Source organism: Heteronotia binoei, chromosome 12 (assembly GCF_032191835.1).
Source record: "Heteronotia binoei isolate CCM8104 ecotype False Entrance Well chromosome 12, APGP_CSIRO_Hbin_v1, whole genome shotgun sequence".
NCBI lineage: Eukaryota > Metazoa > Chordata > Lepidosauria > Squamata > Gekkonidae > Heteronotia > Heteronotia binoei.
In genome coordinates, this window is record NC_083234.1 from 73,253,003 (window position 1) to 73,276,137 (window position 23,135).

Genomic DNA, 23,135 nt, shown 5'->3' on the forward strand with positions numbered 1-23,135 from the left:
AACCTTTTCCTTAAAGCCATTTTTCAGATTTGGGACAAACGCCGCCTCTTTTTAGCCCCTCCTATGTCTCCACTATCTCATTTTATGGATGTTTCTTGGTTTCAACCGGGGTTTTTTTACAAGTCTTTTCCAATTTGGAAAAAATATAATCTTTATAGGTTTGTGGATATTTTGTCCAATGGAAAAGTGCTCGACAAAAAATCTTTAGAAGAGAAAACTGGTGGGACAAAAATCCCATGGTTTGAATACTTGCAAATTAACAACTTGGTGACATCACTCTCAAAGAAATACAATTTCAATCGACCTCTTACTTTCTTTGAATCCTTGCTACAATCTCCTTTTTTAAAGCGGAAGGGACTGATTTCATTTATCTATAAGGGTTTGCTAGACATTGATGCTGTTGATTTGTTATCCTATCAAGAAATTTGGCAAAGGAATAGTTCAATTAATTTTCAGGAGGATGTTTGGCAACAAATCTGGTCATCTCCTTCGTTTGTTTCAAAATCATTGAATATACAATTACAAACTCAAAAAATTTTGTTCCGGTGGTATTTAACACCTCAGAGATTAAGCCATATGGCGATAAATCAATCCTCCAAATGTTGGAAAAATTGTGGAGAGGTGGGCACATTTATACACTGCTGGTGGTCTTGCCCGAGGGTGCAGTCGTTTTGGGCAGTAATTGTGGCAAAAATCAAGGATATCACGGGCTATAGTTTACCCTTAAGATTGGAACTCATTTTGCTTGACTGTTGGAAAGGTATTTCTATTACTTCTCTCAATAAATCCCTGATATCCCTTTTACTAGCTGCTGCTAAAATGGTGTTAGCCCAATTTTGGAAATCTCCCAATATTCCTCCAGTTAAAGCCTGGTATGCTAAAATCTGGGAGGTCTATGCTATGGACAAGATAGCAGATAGTTTATGCAATATAAATAATTCAGAAGGTAACGATTCTCTGATGTACAAGTGGCTTCCATTTCTTAAATTTTCTTTTAGTCCTGTAGATCAGATGCGTACATGTATTCCTGGTAGATATTATGACATTATTAATTTGATGTAATTAACATATGGACAGAGTACTTATTTTTTAATTCAGCTGCCATGTATGTATGTATGTGTGAATGTATGTATGTGTTGTTTTGTTTGTATTTTGTGTATATATATATATTCTGTTTTCTGCTGGTATGCTATGCTTATACACAAAGAATGATTGCAGATACAGTCATTGATTGCTTTATTTGTATGTTTACTAAATTCAATAAAAAAGTTTTTGGACATTAAAAAAAAAAAAAAAACATCTGACATTTATTCTATATGGCTCTTACCTTAAGCAAGTTTGGCCATCCCTACTCTAGCATCTCACGATGGACCATTCTCTATGTTCCAACAATCCTGTAGGCAAGGTGGATGGTGAGATGCTAGCCAGTTCTGAGCCCTGGGCCTGAACAGCGGGGATGCTGCTGTCAGATGACTGTGGATCGTTACCTGGCAGGGTAGCAGTAGCTTTCTTCAGCAGGTCGTCTGTAACTGACTGCAAGTTAGGACTGCCTTTGTTTCCCCATTCCTCTTCCGCAGAGTCCTCTGCCTCTCAGCGTTGACTGTCACAGCTGATCCACAATGAGGGGGTGGGGGGCAGGTACAGGTATGGGACACTATCAAATCACATCCAAAAAACACCACTAAGGGTAGCACAAGCATGCTGCTTTATCCAAACTGTGCACTTGTGCCATCTTCACCCACAGAGACAAAGAAACGACCACAGAGGGGCAAAAGGAAGAACAGTCCATTTTTCTTAACCAAAACAATCACATGTGTGTGTCAAAGGATGTTCCATCTCTGAGCGCAAAGGGATGGAGGGTACCAAAGCCCCTCCATTCTCCCACTAGAGAAGACCAGTTCCATGCCTAGTTGTATATCATATGAAGAGCCCTGTTGGATCAGACCAGTGGTCCATCTAGCGGCTAGCCCAACATCTTCTCTCACACACCAACCAGTGGTCCATCTGGTCCAGCATCCTCTCTCACACACCAACCAGTGGTCCATCTGGTCCAACATCCTCTCTCACACACCAACCAGTGGTCCATCTGGTCCAGCATCCTCTCTCACACACCAACCAGTGGTCCATCTGGTCCAGCATCAGCATCCTCTCTCACACCAACCAACCAGTTCCTCTGGAGGTCCAATACCAGAACATAGAGGCCGAGGCCTTCCCCTGATGTTGCCTCCTGGCACTGTGATTCAAAGATTGACTGCCTCTTAACAAGGAGATTCCTTTCATTCACCATGGCTGACAGCCACTGACAAACCTCTCCTCCATGAATCTCCTTTTAAAGTTGTCAGTTCCTGTGGCTATCACGACATCCTGTGGAAACAAATTCCACACCTTAATCACTTGTTGTAGACAGAAGTATTTCCTTTTGTCCATCCCATCCGGGGCGGGAACCCTTTACTTCCAAATGTATTAAAAAGAATTACATAACCAGGACTTTTTTTGAGCAGGAACGCACAGGAACACAGTTCCTGCTGGAATGGCCTTGGGTCAGCCGTAGCTATCGCAGGACTTGTCCTTGAAAGGGCAGCTGCTGTGAGAGCCCCCTCAGCCCCACCTACCTCACAGGTTGACGGTTGTGGGGGGAGAAGATATAGGAGATTATAAGTCGCTCTGAGTCTCTGATCCAGGGGTATAAATCTGCAATTATTCTTCTTCTTCGTGTCAGGGGTGTGTCCTAATATGCAAATGAGTTCCTGCTGGGCTTTTTTGGTAGGGAAAAAAAAGCCCTGTGCATAACTCAATATTCCAGGTAATATTTCCTAGAGTTCTTCCCTATCTAACTGAGAGCCAGTTTGGTGTAGTGGTGAAGTGTGCGGACTCTTATCTGGGAGAACCGGGTTTGATTCCCCACTCCTCCACTTGCACCTGCTGGAATAGCCTTGGGTCAGCCAGCGCTCTGGCAGAAGTTGTCCTTGAAAGGGCAGCTGCTGTGAGAGCCCTCTCCAGCCCCACCCACCTCACAGGGTGTCTGTTGTGGGGGAGGAAGGTAAAGGAGATTGTGAGCTGCTCTGAGACTCTTCGGAGTGGAGGGCGGGATATAAATCCAATATCTTCTTCTTCTTCAGAGTTTTCTCTGCCCTATACCTTGAATCTAGGGTTCCTAACTTCCAGACAGAGCCTGGAAATCTCCCAGAGTTACAGCTGATCTCCATAATACATGAATCAGTTTCTCCCTTGGAGAAAATGGCAGATATGGTAAGCAGACTCCAAGAGATCACATCCATGCTGAGTTTCCTCCCTTTCACAAACTCTAACCTCTCCAAGCTTTGCCCTCAAATCCCCCAGGAATTCCCCAACCCTACTTGATTCCAGAAACTACCAGTTCATCAGTTAAGGTCAAATCTTCCTTACTTTTTTCTGAGCGAGCCACTTTCTGTCTGCCTCAACCCCTGCCCCAATATATACGGATAATAATACCAGCTTATCTTGTCGTAAAGACTGCAACAACAGAAACAGTGTGTACACTGGAAGCATTATGTGAAAGCTAAACTGCAGTTGAAAACCTTGAATTAGAGAGCTGCAAATTGTACATTTTTAGTCTTGTAAGTCATCTCAGGAGACAATGAAGAAAAAGACAATTGATACATGTTATGAGCAATGTTCCCTCTAAGCTGCAGAGTCTTGTGAGCCAAAATTCTACTTTGTGAGCTACTGGCATTAAAGTTGTGAGTGACTGCAAAAATTATTGTGCTCTGGGGTCATCCTTCCTGAGCTAAGACAAAAATGTGTGAGGTGGAGACTAAAAATCTGTGAGCTAGCTCACACTAACTCAGTTTAGAGGGAACACTGGCTATGAGGTATTTTTTAAACTGTGACTATCAGGAAATTAAGAGCCCCATGGCGCAGAGTGGTAATGCTGCAGTACTGCAGTCGGAGCCCTCTGCTCACGACCCAAGTTCGATCCCAGTGGAAGCTTGTTCAGGTAGCCGGCTCGAGGTTGCCTGCCATCCTTTCGAGGTGGATAAAATGAGTCCCCAGCTTGCTGGGGGGAAAGTGTAGATGACTGGGGAAGGCAATGGCAAACCACCCCATAAAAAAGTCTGTCGTGAAAAGGCTGTGAAAGCAACGTCATCCCAGAGTCGAAAACAACTGGTGTTTGCACACCTTTACCTTTTTATCAGGAAATTATGATTAGTAAAGAAAAATGTCACACATATTTTAAAGGGTAGATCAAACTTAAATGTCGATGAAGGCATCAATGGGGGAAATTGTTAAGCAAACAGGCCGAAGGCCATGCTTAAACGTATGAAGCACCTTCAGCTCCAAAGCACAACTGTAACTAGAAAACCAAGACCACTACAGCACAAACTTTCTTTTTTAATGGCTTTTTTTAATTAAGCTCTTTTACAAAGTGATTCACTGGGACGTGACAAATTTCTTTTTGATCAGGCCTTTCATTATATCAATTAGCTGTTTATTCAACCACTGGCACACTCCACCACCTTCCTTTAACGTCTTCCAAAACTCTTGGACAAGGAGGTTTTTTGGATGTGTATTCTTTACTGAAATTTAATTGATGCACAGATTTTAAAAGTCTGGCACAGCACTCCATCCACCTATAAAAGCCTTCCATGTCCTGTGAATGTACAGGGTGGTATTTGTGAGTTTCCTGCATTGTGCAGGAGGTTGGACTAGATGACCCTGGAGGTCCCTTTCAACTCTATGCTTCTATGTCAGCCCTAACAAGATTTGCCAGTTGAAACCTAGCTTTCATTTATGCTGATCTTATGCACTTCGGCACCATCTGATGTTATTTTTAGCTATTTTAATTATTGGATTTTAAATAGTACAGTTTTCTGTTGTTAACCCCCCTGAGCTCTGTGAATTCACAGAAGGTTGGTATACAAATGCAAATAATAAATAAATAAAAGCTGCATTTAAACTGAGTAGGAGAAATCCTGACACACGTTTTAACACAGGGATAGCCAAACTTGCTTAATATAAGAACCACATAGAATAAATGTCAGATGTTTGAGAGCCACAAGACATGAATGTCAGATGTTTGAGAAGAAGAACTGCAGATTTATACCCTGCCCTTCTCTCTGAATCAGAGACTCAGAGCGGCTTACAATCTCCTATATCTTCTTCCCCCACAACAGACACCCTGTGAGGTGGGTGGGGCTGAGAGGGCTCTCCCAGCAGCTGCCCTTTCAAGGACAACCTCTGCAATAGCTATGGCTAACCCAAGGCCATTCCAGCAGCTGCAAGTGGAGGAGTGGGGAATCAAACCCGGTTCTCCCAGATAAGAGTCCACGCACTTCACCACTACACCAAACTGGCTCTAAGGCAGGCAGGGAGGTAGGAAGGAAGATGGGGAGGGCGGGTGAGGTGGAAAGAAAGCAATGTTAACTTTAAATGCATTCTCCAAGCCATCAGCTGGTTTGGCTTGGAGAAGTGATTTAAAGAGACAAATGCCTTTTCAAAGCTGGCCAATGGGGTGGCAGGGGCTTTGAGAGCCACTCAATATGTGTGAAAGAGCCACATGTGGCTCCTGAGCCACAGTTTGGCCACCGTTGTTTAAATAGCTCTTTTAATGAAGTCACTGAAACGTAAAATGAAAATACTAAACTGCTGGTCTATCTAAATTCAGTCCAGTCAGCCAATGACTGGCAGCAGCTCTCCATGGTCTACCTCAACTCCTGAGATCTTTTTAACTGGAGATGCCATGAAAACTGGGACCTTCTACACACAAAGCAGTTGCTTTACTAGCGAACAATAAACCTCTCTGTCTGACTCTGCAGCACCCAAAAGAATTAGGTGCAATCTGAAAGGCCCCTAGTTCGAGTCCTGCCTTTGCCACAAATTCATGGGATGGTCTTAGGGAAACCATATGCGCTCTCTCAGCCCGTCTGTGATACGGGAAATACTGTCACTGGCCAATTTGACAGCGGTACTGTAAAGATCACAAGATGACATGCACAAAGCACTTCTGAACACTGCTAGCACAAGTGTTGTGGTGATAATGGCCTGTAGCCAAATGGTATAACGGAGCACAACAAGCACTTTCTAAAGCCTCACAGATTTCAGCAGAAGTTCATAGTCTGATCCCCACGCATGTTTACGCAGAAGTCAATCTCTGTGTTCAGAGGTTCTTACATCCAAGTAGATATGCACAGGACTGCAGAGTTAAGCAAAAAACACGAGACAAATTCCAGAAAGAAAAAAAATCACACTTTTTAGCATTACTACCCAGAATATTGCAACATCAATGTGCATCACAAAATAATTCATTTAAATTACGTGTTTTTACCTTTTCTCTTGAAAAAAATAATAATCAACAAATCTAAACCTAGTGAACACATAAGGCCATCTTGAAAGCTTCAGTGGAGAATTCTTTAAGCACACATCTCTTCCACTGCAATCTACAGAGACCATTTCCGAGTGCTTTGCACTGGGGCGAGTGGTTTTAAAAGTTCAGCAAGCAACAGACACTCAGTTAAGTAGAATTTTTTTTTTTTGTAACATTATGTTCACTGATTTTGTAGCTGCCTGGCTTGTACCTCTAGTCTTCCTCCAAAACAGGTGCTTTCCCCCTTCCATGCTGTCATCTCGCCTTTCTGCTGTGAGAACAAAACATCTACCTACCAGATGGGGAGTCCTATGCAGCTGATGAAGTGAGCTCACATTCACAAGAGCTTCGCTAGTCTTTAAGATGCCAATGAGCTCCTGTTGAATTTATCACATTCACACCTTAACACTGCAGAAACCACTTCACAACAAGTAGATCTTTTTTCCAAGATACATTTACGCTTGCTCTGTAATGCACCTTGAAAGCGCCCTTGAGAGATCCTGCATTGGCCGAGAAAACACGGGATCCATGCATGCAACTTTCCATGAATCATAGAGTTGGAAGAGGCCATATAGACCATCTAGTCCAGGAGTGGACAAACTGTGGCTCGGGGGACACCTGTGGCTCTTTCACATATATTGTGCGGCTCTTGAAGCCCACATCAGTCAGCCTGGAAAATGCATTTAAAGTTGCTTTCTTTCCACCTCTTCCCCCTATATATTTTCCCCTCCTTTCTTCCTATCTTGCAGCTCCCAAACATCTAACGTTTATGCCTTGTAACTGTCAAACATCAGAAATTTATGTCTTGTGGCTCTCAAACATCAGACATTTTATTCTATGCGGCTCTTATGTTAAGCAACTTTGGCCACCCCTGATCTAGTCCAAACCCCGCCCCCCCCCCAGCTCCATGGAGGATCAGCCTAAAGCAGGGGGGGGGGGCAAACTGGCTCTTTCACACATATTGTGTGGTTCTTGAAGCCCCCACCCCATCAGCAGACCTGGAAAAGGCATTTCTCTCTTTAAATCCCTTCTGCAAGCCAAGTCAGCTGGCAGCTTGGAGAATACATTTAAAGTTGCTTTCTTTCCACCTATCCCTCCTTCCCCATCTATTTGCCTGCTTCCTTCCTTCCTTGCGGCTCTCAAACATGTAACGTTTTATTCTAGGTGGCTCTTACGTTAAGCATCTACCTACCTACTTCTCTACGTTAAGCAAGTTATATATATTTCCCTTACGCGTTCATGCACATGCACGGTACAGGTTTTTCCCCCAGGACCGGTATGCATTAATTAGGCGCCCGCACGCCACCTCTGCCCCGCCCGGAGAGTCCCAGCGCGGGAAAGCTCCACCCGGTCCCGCCTCGCACCCACGTGCGTGCCTCTCTCTCTCGCTCTCTCTGCACCGGCTGATGCAACCCGTCCGCGGGGCTCCTCTCTCGGTCTCACCTGATAGTCCATCGTGGGCGCGCGGGCCGGCCTGGCGCTCAGCCAGCGGCGGGCGGCTGCAGCAGCGGCGGCGCAAGGGAGGCGCGGAGGAGGAGGAGGAGCCGCCTCGGCCAGCCGCTGCCAGAGCGCGAGCCGCAAGGCGCGGATCCGGCGCGAGCCCATCGCAAGCGCCTCCCAGTCCCTGGGAGCTCTGACGCAACGCCGCGGGCCGGCAGGAGCGCGAGGCGCCGACGGACACGCCCCCTCCCCTTCAACCTGCCTGCGCGGGATCCCTCAGCGCGCAGGCGCATGGAAGCCAGGGGAGGGGGGACTCTGGGCGGAGGGGCGGGGCGGGGGCGGTCTCCATAGAGGTAGGGGGAAATGAATCCCACACTGTGGCGGGTGGTGGCGACACTTCCGGCTTCGACCCGCGTTTTGGCTCCTTCGTTTTCTCAATGCAAGGGAGAGAACGACACATTGCGGTTGTTTTCTTTTCAAGCGGAGCCTCCTCCAGCCAGGTGTGATTTAGGGTGCTTTCACGCACACTAAATAATGCACTTTTCCATGCACGTTGCAGCTGGTTTTTACTGCGCGAAAATCCACTTGCAAACAATTGCTGAAGTTGATTATAACCGGTGTTCCCGCCAAGTTGAGTCAGCGTGTGTGAGCTAGCTCACAGGTTTTTAGCCTCCTGCTCACATGTGTTTGTCTTAGCACAGAAAGGATGACCCCAGAGCACACTACTTGATGCACGAGCTCCCCACTTTAATACCAGTAGCTCACAAACAGTGCTCCCTCTATGCTGAGTTAGCGTGAGCTAGCTCACAGGTTTTTAGCCTCCGGCTCACACCTTTTTGTCTCAGCTCAGGAAGGATGACCCCAGAGCACAATCGTTTATGCAGGAGCTCACAACTTTAATGCCAGTAGCTCACAAAGTAGAAGTTTTGCTCACAAGAGACTGTGGCTAAGAGGGAACATTGATTATAACTGCATTATTTAGTATGTATGAAAGCACCCAATGTCTTTGGTTTCTCCAGCGATGTTTTCTTTCCTTTTCTTTTTGCTGCGGCTAACATGTTGAGAAGCCATAGACAGCGGTGCAGTCTCTATTTCAGTTTAAGAATGAAGTGTGGGGATGGCCCATCCTTACGGATGGGTGTAAAAGCGGATTCCTCTGGCGGGGATGGCCCCTTTTTAATACCAACAGACCTGGAGGAGCGGAGAAGGTGCAGAAAAATCATGTCTGAAATAAACATTGTGTTATTATTACTCTTGTTATTTGTGCATTTACCTTCTTAGAAAAGTAACTACTATTAACGTATACAGGGCACAATTTTTTATTCTTGCCTCGGACGCAAAAATAGCTACCGTAATTATGGCTCTGGTGCTGAATATTCATTTGCATGACCCTATTCCTTCTCCTTGAATCCCAGGGCTCCACTGTGTTTTATTAGGATTGCCAGATGTTTTCTTTTTAGAGGAAATAGCCTCCTTTTATGTGCTTGTGTGCGTCCCTCCATTTTGGGGCTCTTGTTTAAAAAATGATGAAAATGTCCTCTCTGGGGTTGGAAGGTTAGGAATATTCCTACTTAAATAATAGAGGTATTTAAAATGAGATTTGTCATGAAACATCTGGGGACTTTGGGGGTGGAGCCAGGAGACTTTGGTGGTGGAGCCAGGAGCGAGGGTGTGACAAGCATCATTGAACTCCAAAGGGTGTTCTGGGCATCACATTTAAATGACCGCATACCTTTTAAATGCCTTCCCTCCATTGGAAATAGTTAAGCATGGGGGCACCTTCTTTTGGGGCTCATAGAATTGGACCCCCTAGTCCAATGCTTTTGAAACTTGGAAGGCATTTTGGGGAGAGGCACTGGATGCTATGCTGAAAATTTGGTGCCTCTACCTCAAAAAGACAGCCTCCCCAGAGCCCCTGATGCCTGTGGATCAATTCTCCATTATACCCTATTGGAATCGATCTTCATAGGGAATAATGGAGTGCCCCGCAGACATTTCCCTCCTCCCCTGCTTTCTGATGACCCTGAAGCAGGGGGAGGGCCTCCAAACTGGAGGATCCCCTGCCCCCACCTGGGGATTGGCAACCCTAAGCAGTCAGCAGGGAAATATGTCAACTTTTTTGCTTTTCAAAGCATGGTAAACCTAGCTTTACAGCTAGATATATCCAAGTAGGCAGCCGTGTTGGTCGGAAGTAGTAGAACAAAATAGGAGGTGTACCTCATTCCTTGTCTGAAGAAATGTGCATGCACATGAAAAGCTTACGTTCTGAATAAAACTAAGTCGGTCTTAAAGATGCAATCGACTCCTATTTTGTTCTACTAGCTTTACAGCGTCCCAGAAAGGGTAAGGACATGCGCAGGAGAAAGGTTCTAGCTTGGAATCGCGTGAATCCTCATTTGCACTCCGAAGTGGAACAGTCAAACCAGGCTTCAGGCTCAAATGATGTCTGGCGCCGGAGATTTAAGGGTTGGTCTCGTTTCCCAACCCCAGATGGGAAAGCAGCTGGAGAAAAGGCAGGATTTTGATTGCAAAAGCGCAACAGGGAAAGTCCAAGCCTTTTAAACACGCTGCTGCAATCAAGTTTGCACACACCCCCTCAACACACACACACGCGTGCGCAGACACTGAACTTCTGTAAGAGTTTGGAGTTCATGATGGCCCTCCAGACTCATTGGAAGCAATTCTCAGAGATTTCACAGGATCTAACAAATCCAAAACCTGCTATCCTACACCCCAGCCCCAGGGACATGCCAAGAAAGCTTTCCCTGTTCTGCTTGTTATGGAACAGTCTCAATATTAAAAAGTGACAAGGTAACTCAACTATAGCCTCTTGATACCGTCGGGCCGTTTCGTAGCAGGAGCTCCTTTGCATGTTAGGCCACACCCCCCTGATGTAGCCAGTCCTCCGGGAGCTTACAAAAAAGAGCCCTGTACGCTCTTGGAGGATTGGCTACATCAGGAGCCCCTGCTACGAAATGACCCTCAGCCTACATGACTGTAAAATACACCCGCTGTCCTTTTGACCAAAGGAAGAGGATTCTGCAGAGGTGGATATGGAATTTGCCCCCTTGAAAAAGGGAGAACACAAACACCAGGACAGCTCTAAGGAAGGGTCATGTGGCAAAAGAAATGCATGTGCAGACATTCACACACATGCAAACTGTTACAAAATCATAGCTAATGCTCCATTTGCTGCTGAAGTCATCCCGGAAGTCAAATCAATTAAACAGGGCTTAGTAAGAGTGTTCCAAGGATGTCAGAAATTACTTTGGAAACTGCACATTCTTCCTAATTTAACAGCTGATTTAATCCAGAAATAGTTTGTTTAGCCATTAGTAAAAATCATGAGGATTCTTCAGTGCTTGCCTCATAGCCAGCTGATGGAATCATCTGGATAGCAAACCCGAGAATCAAAATACACAGAATTGCAGAGTGAGTGAAAGCAAGTACTTATAGCAGTGTTTCCATATAAATGCCTGTTAACACCCTCCCCCATCCCCCCCCCAAATTAAGCCAACGCTCTCGATCCCTTAATAAAAGACCGCCTACAACCAACAATTGCTTTGTATTTGCTCGTCAGATTCACAAACTCACGAAAAGCTCATACCCTGCTACAAATTTTGTTAGTCTGTAAGGACTGTAAGCGGCCCCGTGGCGCAGAGTGGTAAAGCAGCAGTTCTGCAGTACTGTGATCTGAACTCTCTGCTCACAACCTGAGTTCGATTCCAGTAGAAGCTGGATTCAGGCAGCCGGCCCAAGGTTGACTCAGCCTTCCATCCTTCCGAGGTCAGTAAAATGAGTCCCCAGCTTGCTGGGTGGAAAGCGTAGAGGACTGGGGAAGGCAATGGCAAACCACCCCGTAAAAAGTCTGCCGTGAAAACGTTGTGAAAGCGACGTCACCCCTGAGTCGAAAATGACTGGTGCTTGCACAGGGGACCTTTCCTTTCCTTTCCAAGGACTCTTTAAGGAACTCTTGCTCCATTAAAGACACCATCATCAGAAAGGGCTTATGTTCACACAGGCATAATCCATTTGTTGCCACCAGCAAGGGCTTTGCAAATGGGAAACCAGCCCAAAGCTCAGAACCTGTCTTACTGGTCTGAGGTGCTGGAAAAGGCTGTGACTGGTACAAAAAAGAGAAGACTCTGTAGGGAGCAGCAAGAAGACAATTAAATGGGATGATGAGATCAGCACCTTCTCTCTTTTTAAGTTCAGGTGGGTAGCCTTTCATCTCCATTATGTTGCACGCTAATTTACTGCCTACCCTCTGGCTACCTGTGAGGACTGGTAAATTCCATGTCACTGTCTCTGAGGAAGTGTGCATTGCACACAAAAGCTTATACATTGAATAAATCTTGGTTGGGCTCTGTTCTCCTTTTAGGGTTGCCAAGTCCAATTCAAGAAATATCTGGGGACTTTGGGGGTGGAGCCAGGAGACACTGGGGGTGGAGTCAGAAGTTCTGGCCATCACCTTTAAAGGGACTGCACACCTTTTAAATGCCTTCCCTCCATTGGAAATAATGAAGGATAGGGGCACCTTCTCTTGGGACTCATAGAATTGGACCCCTTGGTCCAGTCTTTCTGAAACTTGGAGGGTCTTTTGAGGAGAGGTGTTGGATGCTATGCTGCAAATTTGGTGCCTCTACCTCAAAAAAAACAGCCCCCCCGCCCCAGATACTTATTGATCAATTCTCCATTATATCCCATGGTAATTGGTCTCCACGGGGAATAATGGAATGCCCAGCAGACATTTCCCTCCTTGCTTTCTAATGACCGTGAAGTGGGGAGAGGGTCTCCAAACCAGGGGATCCCCTGCCCCCACCTGGGGATTGGCAACCCTATCTCCTTTTGAGTGTCAATCCTTGCCTGTCTCCAAATTGCTACCCTCAGGCCAATTTCCCCCTTCCTCTCAGAAGTGCCACATTCAGTCTTAACTCTCTCAGCTTTAGATGTAGTTATGAACCTCTCTCTGTCTCTCCTCTTTCCCGTCAAGCTTCTTCACTCCTAAATAAATTTTTATCTGCTTTTTAACTCGGGTTACACACTGTTGCTGTGTTAATTACTCTACCAACAAGAGGAGCTGTTGCATCTCAACAAGAAAGAGAGGGAAGGGGTATTTTGTTGTTTCGGTTGCTTTTCCATATTGTTTTGAAACAGTTAGAGATACAAATGAAGGCCGAACGCAAGTAAAAAACACAGCAAACCATTCTGGCACCTCAATTTACCAAACAAATCAATTTAGGCCATGGGGTGGCCAAACTTGCTTAAAATAAGAGCAGCACAGAATATATGAAACATTTTAACATTCTGCCTGTAGTATATTACTCCCAGTACCCTACCCTATTTGTATTTATCTTAATTAGAAGAGCACATACTGCACCTTAACAACATCTTACCTCTACCTACTCTTGCACTACTAGTTTTTAAAAAATTTCTACTAATTAACTCATTTTGATCTGTTTATTGTATATATTGGATTGGATTGTTTTTTTAAAAAAATCTTAGCTAATTAATTTAGGGATGATTAATAGGGTGGAATTATAATTAATTTGCTATTTGATTTGAATTTTTACCAATAATATACAAAGGAAGTTGAGGGCGGGAATTTTATTGGGTTAATTTGAGCACGGGGATCTAGTGGGGCGGAGTGGTCTGGGGTACTAGTGACAGTAGTGCTTGACGGTGGCTAAGATAGCGGCTGCCACCAGCGGGGAATGGCTGGTCCAGGGATTCCAGTGCTCCTGGGGAGGGGGAGGTATGGCGGTGGGAGCAGACGGGGTAAGGGAGGAAGACTGAGACAAGACAGTGCTCGATCGTCCTCCAATCTGCGTCCCATCCCAAGGGTGACAGGTAGTAGGGCCAGGCTGAATAACTCGCCTCCGTCATTGGTGTTATGCAATGCCAGGGTTCATTAATAATAAGACCTCAGTCCTTCGAGAGTTTCTACTCGAACAGGACATGGACCTGGCTTGCGTGACTGAAACCTGGATTCGAGAGGGAGATACAGTAGCCCTCTCACAAACAGCTCCCCCAGGTTATTCAGTCTTCTACCAATCGCGGACTAGCGGGCGGGGGGGGGAGGAGTGGCATTATTTATACGAGAGGCTTACTCCTTTAGGGCGCTCCCGGCCCCAAGGATCGAGGGTATTGAATGTGCCGCTCTGGCGTGGGAGGCTGGAGAGGGGTTGGCGATCTGGCTGGTGTACCGTATGCCTAACGCACCAGCTAGCGCCTTACCATCCCTACTCGAGGCGGCGACAGGCTGGGCGCTGGAGCACCCAAGGCTGGTGATCCTGGGTGACTTCAACGTCCATGCTGACGACCCGACCTCCAGTCAGGCGACGGACCTAGTGTCTTCCATGGCGACGCTAGCACTCTCTCAATTTGTTACAACCCCCACGCACCAGGCCGGGCACATGTTAGACCTGATCTTTGCGGCTGGGGTTACGGTGGGCGATATAACCGCTGAAGCGGTGCCATGGTCGGACCACCTCGCCCTCAGGGCTCGTGTAGATATGCCACCCCAAACCTGTTTAGGCGATGAGCCCATTATGGCTCCTCCGCGGAGCCAGATGGACCCGGAACGGTTCCAAATGGCTCTGCAGGACCCCTGGCCCTCTGGCGATTCTCTCAGTGGCCTGGTGGAGACCTGGAATAGCCGGCTCTCTAGGGCCATTGATGAAATCGCACCTCAACGCCCTCTACGACCTCGGATTAGGCTGGCCCCGTGGTATACCCCAGAGTTACGCCAGCTGAAACAAGGTCTCAGACGGCTAGAGAGGCAATGGCGGCACACCCGTGACGAAGCGACTAGAACAACTTATAGGAAGTTTATGAGGTCCTATGAGATGGCAATCAAGGCCGTAAAGAAAACATCCTTTGCGGCTAAGATTGCGTCAGCAAATTCGCGCCCGGCACAATTGTTTAGGATAATTCGGAATTTTACTACATTGCCTCAGGGCAATCCAAACGCTAAGGAATTGGAGATAGGCTGTGAGGCTTTTGTGAATTTTTTTGCTGACAAGATCCAGTCACTCCGCCACGACTGCCCTGCCAATTTAGATACAGTAAGTGAACTCGAGGCCCAATGCATGTCTTCTGGTTTGATCTTGGACTGCTTTGACCCACTCAGCTTGGAGGAAGTTGACAGAATCCTTGTCACTGCGCGCCCAACAACCGGTGATCTGGACCCATGCCCCTCCTGGCTAATTAAGGCTTGCCAGGAGGAGCTAAGATGTCCTATACGGGACATCATAAATAGATCTCTTTCAGAGGGCTCCTTTCCAACACCCCTGAAGGAGGCAGTGGTCCGCCCTCTCTTGAAAAAGGCTACATCAGACCTGGCCGAATTGGCCCATTACCGGCCGGTCTCAAACTTGCCCTTTTGGGGCAAAATCATAGAGAGGGCTGTGGCGTCGCAATTACAGGAATTTCTGGATGACGCTTCCACCTTAGATCCGTGCCAGTCCGGCTTCCGCCCGGGCCATGGGACGGAGACAGTTCTGGTCGCCCTCATGGATGACCTCCGGCGACACCTGGATCGAGGCGGCTCGGCAGTGTTGCTGTTGTTAGACCTATCGGCCGCGTTCAATATGGTCGACCATCAGCTGCTGACCCGCCGCCTCGCCGATGCAGGAATTCGGGGGCTAGCCTTACAGTGGCTCTCCTCCTTCCTGGAAGGTCGGGCACAAAGGGTGGCAATTGGAGGGGAGCTGTCCCAGAGACGCCCACTTAATTGTGGGGTGCCTCAGGGGGCGGTTCTCTCCCCGATGTTATTTAACATCTACATGCGCCCCCTTGCCCAGATCGCCCGGGGGTATGGGCTGGGTTGCCACCAGTACGCTGATGACACCCAGCTCTATCTACTGATGGACGGCCGGACTGACGATGTCCCTCTAAACCTGAACCGGGTGTTGCAAGCCGTGGCTGGTTGGCTCAGGCTGAGCGGGCTGAAACTGAATCCAGCGAAGACTGAGGTCCTTTGCGTAGGCTGCGGCGGGCCTAGAGGGGAGATCTCCCTACCAACTTTTGACGGTGTGTCACTGATACCAGTGCGCAGGGTCAAAAGTTTGGGAGTGCTACTGGAGCCTTCCCTGACAATGGAAGCCCAGATAGCTGCCACTGCTAAATCCGCCTTTTTCCACCTTAGGAGGGCGTGGCAGCTGGCCCCCTTCTTGGAACGTAGCGACCTGGCAACTGTGATCCATGCAACGGTCACCTCGAGACTAGACTACTGTAATGCCCTCTACATGGGGCTGCCCCTGTACAGAACCCGGAAGTTGCAGCTAGTGCAGAATGTGGCAGCCAGGCTGTTATGGGACTACCTCGGTGGGAACACGTACAGCCTCGGCTGCGGGAACTGCACTGGCTGCCAATTGTGTTCCGAGTTCGCTACAAGGTGCTGGTTATTACCTTTAAAGCCCTATATGGCCGAGGACCTGCCTACCTTAGGGACCGTCTCTCCCCATATGTTCCTCAGAGAGCACTGAGATCTAGATCTCAAAACCTTTTAAAAATCCTGGACCAAGGGAGGCTAGATTGAAATCAACGAGGGAGCAAGCCTTCTCAACAATGGCTCCCCAATGGTGGAATCAACTACCAGAGGAGGTGTGAGCCCTGCGAGACCTAAACCAGTTTCGCAGGGCTTGCAAAACCGCCCTCTTTCAGCTCGCTTTTGAATGAAGCCCGAGATATGACAGTTAGCCATTCTATACACACTCTGAATGTAGCACCTTAAATGATAAATCAGAATGGTTTTCTCTTGTATTTAAGTTCTAGTTTAATTTATGAATGTAACTTAATTTATTCAACTGTTTATAGTAATGATTGTATTTTATTTTACCATGGTACTTACCATGCCTGTTAGCCGCCCTGAGCCTGCCTTTGGCGGGGGAGGGTGGGATACAAAAATAAATTTATTATTTATTATTATTATTTGAAAGACGGACGGAAGGAGAAAGAGAAGATGATGATACTGGGTTTATATCCCACCCTATACTCTGAATCTCAGAGTCTCAGAGCAGTCACAATCTCCTTTATCTCCCCCCACCCCCACAGACATCCTGTGAGGCAGGTGGAGCTGAGAGAGCTCTTATAGCAGCTGCCCTTTCAAGGACAACTACACGAGCTATGGCTGACCTGAGGCCGTTCCAGCAGCTGTAAGTGCAGGAGTGGGGAATCAAACCCAGTTCTCCCAGGTAAGACACCATGTACTTAACCACTACACCAAACTGGGAGGGAGGGAGGGAGGCTGGCTGGGCTAGAAGAAGTGATTTAAAGAGAGGGATGCCTTCTCCAAGCTGGCTGACAGGGCGGTGGGGGCTTCAAGAGCCACACAATGTGTATGTGTCCCGCCCAGCCCGGGCGAGGACTACGCAAGGGGGACCCCCCGGTGCCTGCCAGCCACTCCCGGCCCCTGCCCCGAGAGCCTCCCACACCTTCCCAAGCCCCCGCGGTGGCCCCACCCCTCACCTGGGCTGACGGAGTGCCAACAGCCGCCCGAACGGCGCCTCTCAGCCACCGCGCCCGTCTCCGGGTCCGAGGAGCCTGGCCAGAGCGAGACGTCGGGGAGCAGGAGGGAGAAGCTGAGCCCAGCGCTGGGCAGAGAGGAAGAGAGCCGCCTGAACCGTGGCGGCGAGAGACGCCACACCCCAGCACGCTGCAGAAGTCCGAGACGCCCGAGGCACGCCCAGGCAGCCCAGCCCTGGCGCGCCTCTCCTGGGCGTCTGGGGCTTTGAAGGGGGGGAGGAGCCAGAGAGGGGCAGAAACCAGGAGGGGGGAGGACTGAGACGGGGGGATAAAGGGAGGGAAGGAGGAGGTCGGGGAGGAAGCTGGCAAGTGCACAGTGGGGCTGCCTCCTGAGAGAGAGAAAGGAGTCCGTGCACAGCCAGAGGGGAACGGGGGGCCTGAGGTGAAGTAACCTGGCTCCCACCCCTGTTTCTGAGACCTCCAGGGAACGCCCCAGAGTGCCCGGGAGGGGCGACGGCGGCGCCGGGAGACCGGGAGAGGTACCCAGAGCGTGACAGTATGAAAGAGCCCCATGTGGCTCCCGAGCCATAGTTTGGCCTAGGTCTAGGCTACAGTTCTGAAAGAACATTGTGATGGCTTTGTATAGTGATAATTGTTATCAGCACATTGGATAAGCCTGTTCACGGGAAGGGCAGAATATAAATTCAATAAAATTGTGCATCGTCAGCGGTGGTGTGACTAGAGCTTGGACTCCCTCAGATTTCAGCATTAGCATGGGATCATGCCGTCACAGTCAGATCATTACTCCATGAATCGAATGTTCTGCCATCTCTGCCACGACCAGTAGCCTCTGATTCCCGGTTGGGAGCTCGGCTTGGTCCAATTGATTTAAAGCTGGTAATATTAAATTTGAGGCTAGATTCCAGAGAGCCATTGAAGAAAAATCTATGTTAACTGTACAAAGTCGATTATTTTAAAAAGATCAAGCTATGCTAAAACAAATCCATTCGGACATGCTCCCCCATTTACTTCCATTTAGCCCAGGGGTCCTCAAACTAGGGCCCGTGGGCCAGATGCGGCCTGCTGAGGACGTTTATGCGGCCCGCCGGGTTATGGCAAAATCAGACCGGAAGTGACGTTTGACCTAAACTCGTGTTAGCAACGTACACTTCCGGCACAGGGCTGAGGCGGCGGAGACAGTGTGAGGTGATACCGAGGTGAGGTGAGTTCCCAGGCCGGGGTGTGTGGTGTGGGGAAGGGAGAGAGATGCAGAAGACGGAGAACTGACAGCCCGCGGCCTTGTACAGTAACGGCAATCCGGCCCTCCAACAGTCTGAGGGACAGTGAACTGGCCCCCTATTTAAAAAGTTTGAGGACCCCTGATTTAGCCTATCGAAAAATGTTTGAATTGCCTAAATACTTCTTTTATTTCTGTTCCAAAATAATTGCTGCTCTTCCTTAAATGCAGTGCCTACCTTCCATTGAGACGAAGGGCTGCTCGAGCAGAACCCCTCTTGAGAAACGCTTTTGTACCTATTGTAAGGATTAAGTTGACACAGTGTCCTGTTTCTTTCTTAGCTGCCCCCGTTATATTTTTACTTTGTTAACCGATATATTACTCCCTGGGCTGACCGTCTACAAAATATTTCAGAACAACAGAAACTAAAGATATTGTCAGGCAAGATTTTAAAAATGCAAACATGACTTTGCCCTATTTATCTTGGCAGTTACAAAGCATTTATAAAATGTATGGCTTGTAGGCTGTTAAGTTACAGAGAAAGGAAGGAAATATCCATGCATAATGATTAGCATGTGCAACTGGTCAGCTGCTGGATGCAGATTATGTTAGTTGAATTCTATATTTCTGGCATTTCTATTCTGGCATCTAACAAAAGTCTCCAAAGCCTTTCAATTAGGTGGTTTTTTTTTTAAAAAAGCATCATAAGAGCAGGGAAGCACCTGAAACAACACTCCCCAGTTCCAACCTTTGCAATGAGGTGCTTTTATGGACAGTATTTTGTGCAAATGACATAAGATTCACACATTTTAAAACCCCAGGTATTCCACTCTGACCCCGAAGAGATGGCTTTTTGGCCAAAGCATCTCCAACAGATGGGCCCATGTCTTCTCAGAAAGCCTCCAACTTCCCTAGGTAACCAGTCCCAACAGTAAGCTTGTTAGGGTTACCAGGTTCAACTCTGGAAACTCTGGGACTTTGGGGGTGGAGCCAAGAACAAGCATGTGACAAGCATGATGAAACTCCAAAAGGAGGGACTGCGCTCCTTTTAAATGCCTTCCCTCCACTGGAAACAATGGAGGATGGGGGCACTTTCTTTGGGGGCTCATAGAATTAGACCACCTCATTTTTGAAACTTAGAGGAAGGGGTTGAGCACAAGATGCTATGCTGAACCTTTGGTGCCTCTTTCTCAAAAAATAGTCCCTCCCTAAGCCTCAGATACTCACAGACTGATTCTCCATTATACTCTATTGCAGGGGTTTCAAACTCATTTGTTATGAGAGCTGGATCTGACCTAAATGAGACCTTGTTGGGCCAGGCCATGTGTGCACCTATTTAAGATTAGGTAGCAGAGATATAAATTTTTTAAAGGATACAGACAAACATGACTAAAGGTTTAAAAAAAAAACCCTTAAAATAAAACATGCTTAAAACATGAGCACTTGCTGGTCTTAAAGGTGCTTTCTTTGTATCTCTCCCGTGGGATCCAGGGAACTGGGCAAAGGAAGCTCTGACTCTTTCCCTCCCCAGGGGACCAGGAGGGGGAGGAGCCTCAACCAATGGAGAAAACTGAGGTTTTGCTCTGTAGCTCCTGTGCAATTGAGCAAGCCTTGCAAAGCAAGCTGTGATGCAGAAGGAAGCGAGAGAGAGGGAGAAGGAAGCAGATGACAGCCAGTTGCTTGCGGGCCTGATAGGAGCCCTCTGGGGGCCTGATTCGGCCCTTGGGCTGCATGTTTGACACCCCTGCTCTATGGGGTCTAGTCTCTGTAGGATATAATGGAGCGCCCAGAGGACATTCCCCCCCCCCCACTTTCTGATAACCCTGAAATGGGGGGAGGGCCTCCAAACCAGGGGATCCTCTGCCCCCACCTGGGGATTGGCAATCCTATTTTTTGTAATACTTTGGAAGTCCTCCTTAAAAATCTACTTCCCAGTAGTTCTTGAGCCCCGTGCTCAATAACGCAAGCAAGACCTTTCCCCACCAGCCTCTGAATAGCCTCCCCTATTAAAACCCTGTCAGCAGGCACAAGAGACACCCCCCTTTTCTTTTCCTGCTTCTCCATTTAGCAAGTTTGCAAACACACCCGCCAGTTCCAGAGGTCAGACCAAACCACATTCCCTTAATCCATTATCATTCTACCGTGCATTGATTGGATCCTCCATGAAAGAGAGAGAGAAATTACCTTGTATGTTTCTTTTCTCATTCTCAGTTCCATTATGAAGTTACTCATTCCTCGTTGCAGAAAACACGCTTTGCTATCTGACCTCTCCCCAGTCTAGTTAAAGGGTAACCGGACAGAGGTCATGAGAAGCTGCATTCTGCAACAAGCGCTCCTGTCCTTTTGCGTCCCCTTGGGCGTCTTCTCTTACCAAAGTATTTCAAAGGGAGATTTGCTGAGTTGCAGCTGAAGCTCAGACAATGCAGCCTGCCGGACTGAACTGAGACCTAGAGTTCTTAGCTCATTATCACACCTAATCTAATCAAGCCTGCTATTGTCATTTGGCATCTGAAATCACTCCGCTCTCCAATTATAAGGACAGATAGACTCACATTCTAGCTCACGGGTGGCAAACTTGCTTAATGTAAGAGCCACATAGAATAAACATCAGATGTTTGAGGGAAGGAAGGAAGGAAGGAAGGAAGGAAGGAAGGAAGGAAGGAAGGAAGGAAGGAAGGAAGGAAGGAAGGAAGGAAGGAAGGAAGGAAGGAAGGAAGGAAGGAAGGAAGGAAGGAAGGAAGGAGATAGATAATGATGATAGAACGATTGATAGATGATAGATAGAACGACAGAACGATAGAGAGGGAGAGAGAGAGAAGATGGAAAGATGGAGGGAGGGATGGATAGGGAGGAGAGAGGTGGAAATAAAGCAACTTTAACTCTAAATGCATTCTCCAAGCTGCCAGATAGCTTGGCTTGGAGAAATGATTTAGAGAGAGAAATGTCTTTTCCAAGTCAGCCACTGGGGGCTTTGAGAGCCACACAATACTTGTGAAAGAGCCACAGTTTGATCTGAAGAAGTGAGTGGTGACTCACAAAAGCTCATCCACTGCTGCAAATAGGGATGCCAGCCTCCAGGGGGTAACTGGGGATCCCCCAGCATTACAGCTCATCTCCAGAGTACAGGCATCAGTTCCCCTAGAGAAAACGGAAGTTTGAGAGGGTGGAATCTACGACCATGGACCATGCTGAGGTCCCTCTCCTCCTCAGACTCCATCCCCAAACCGCCAAGGGTTTCCCAACCTGGATCTGGCGACTCTACTAGTATTTAAGGTGCTACTGGACTCCTGCTCTTTTCTTTGGTTAGCCTGTGACTCAAAACCTGTCTTTTCAAAGCCATCTTATCCAACACAGCTTCCTAGGAGTGTTATCTCCTCTGGAGGATCCCCACCCATTTCTGTTTCACACCTGATCCAGTCCCGCCCGCTATTGTCATTCACTTGGCTATTGTCATTCAGCTTTGTGTTGTATCTTGTTATAACTGCTGTGGTGTATCCCAGGATGATAATTTTGAAAGAAACACAGAGGTTGCAGAGAGCATTTGCCAGTGACATCCAGAAGGCTTTTGGCATCTGTTTTAAGAAGTCAAGGACTGATTTGCTCCAAATACATACCTTGAAATATAACAGGAGGCTGGTAAACCTTGACATGTACAGGAATATCCTTAAAGAATTTGACAAAGTAAGTTTAAACGGGGTGCTCATTGGATGGACTTTTTTGCAAGATTGTATTTCCTTCTAACGTGACAAATGGCTTTGTAAGATTTGTGATAAAAGTACTTTTGATAAAGATTTTACTAATATGTTACCCAGCATATCTGGAGAAGGCAATGGCAAACCACCCCGTAAAAAAAAAGGCTGCACTGAAAACATTGTGAAAAGCAACAGCACCCCAGAGCTGAAAATGACTGGTGCTTGCACAGGGGACTACCTTTACCCTTTTTTACCCAGCATATCTCAGTGTTTGGTTGTCTGTATTTTCTCTATTATGAACTGTGATCCCTTGTTGCTTTCTGGATGATACAAAGGCTAGGAATATGGCTTCTATGAAGAAAACTATCTATAGCAATGATGGAACAGACTTGCTTAACATAAGAGCCATAATAAACATCAGATGTTTAATAGCCACAAGTCATAAAGTCAGATGTTTGAGACCTGCAAGGCAGGAAGGAAGGAAGAGATGGGGAAGGGTGAGGTAGGGAAGGGTGGAAAGAAAGCAACTTTTAACTTTAAATGCCTTCTCTAAAACACCAGCTGGCTTGGCGAAGTGATTTAAAGAGAGAAATGCCTTTTCTAAGCTGGCCAACGGGGTGGTGGGGGCTTCAAGAACTACATAATATGTTTGAAAGAGCTGTATGTTTATTTTATTTATTTATTTATCTAAGATTTATATCCCGCCCTTCCCACTAGGTGGCTCAGGGCGGCTTACAACATGTAAAACTAACATAAAATATAAAATTAAGCATTAAAATTACATTTCATAATTTATAGTTAAAAATCTAAACAATTATTAGATACATAAACATTAAAATCATACAGCGGTCTTAAAGCTACACTCGATTCAAGTTCGATTTCAGATTCAGTATTTCGGTGTTCAGTGTTCGATGCCGGTTAGCTGTGGGCCAGCCGGAAGAGGGCTGTCTTACAG

General features: G+C 47.1%; 1 protein-coding gene across 2 annotated transcripts in view; it reads right to left on the reverse strand.

The window, feature by feature from the left end:
* Positions 1-20,948, reverse strand: part of FPGS (folylpolyglutamate synthase) — a 59,016-nt gene extending 38,068 nt beyond the window's left edge. The window contains exon 1 of one of the 2 annotated variants that reach the window (XM_060251651.1): positions 7,787-7,975. In XM_060251651.1, coding sequence (XP_060107634.1) covers positions 7,787-7,948 — 162 coding nt within the window. In that variant the 5' untranslated portion in view covers positions 7,949-7,975. Of the gene's footprint in view, positions 1-7,786; positions 7,976-20,672 lie in introns of those variants that run through there. The other variant, XM_060251654.1, reaches the window with a different exon arrangement.
* Between the last annotated feature and the right edge of the window lie 2,187 nt (positions 20,949-23,135).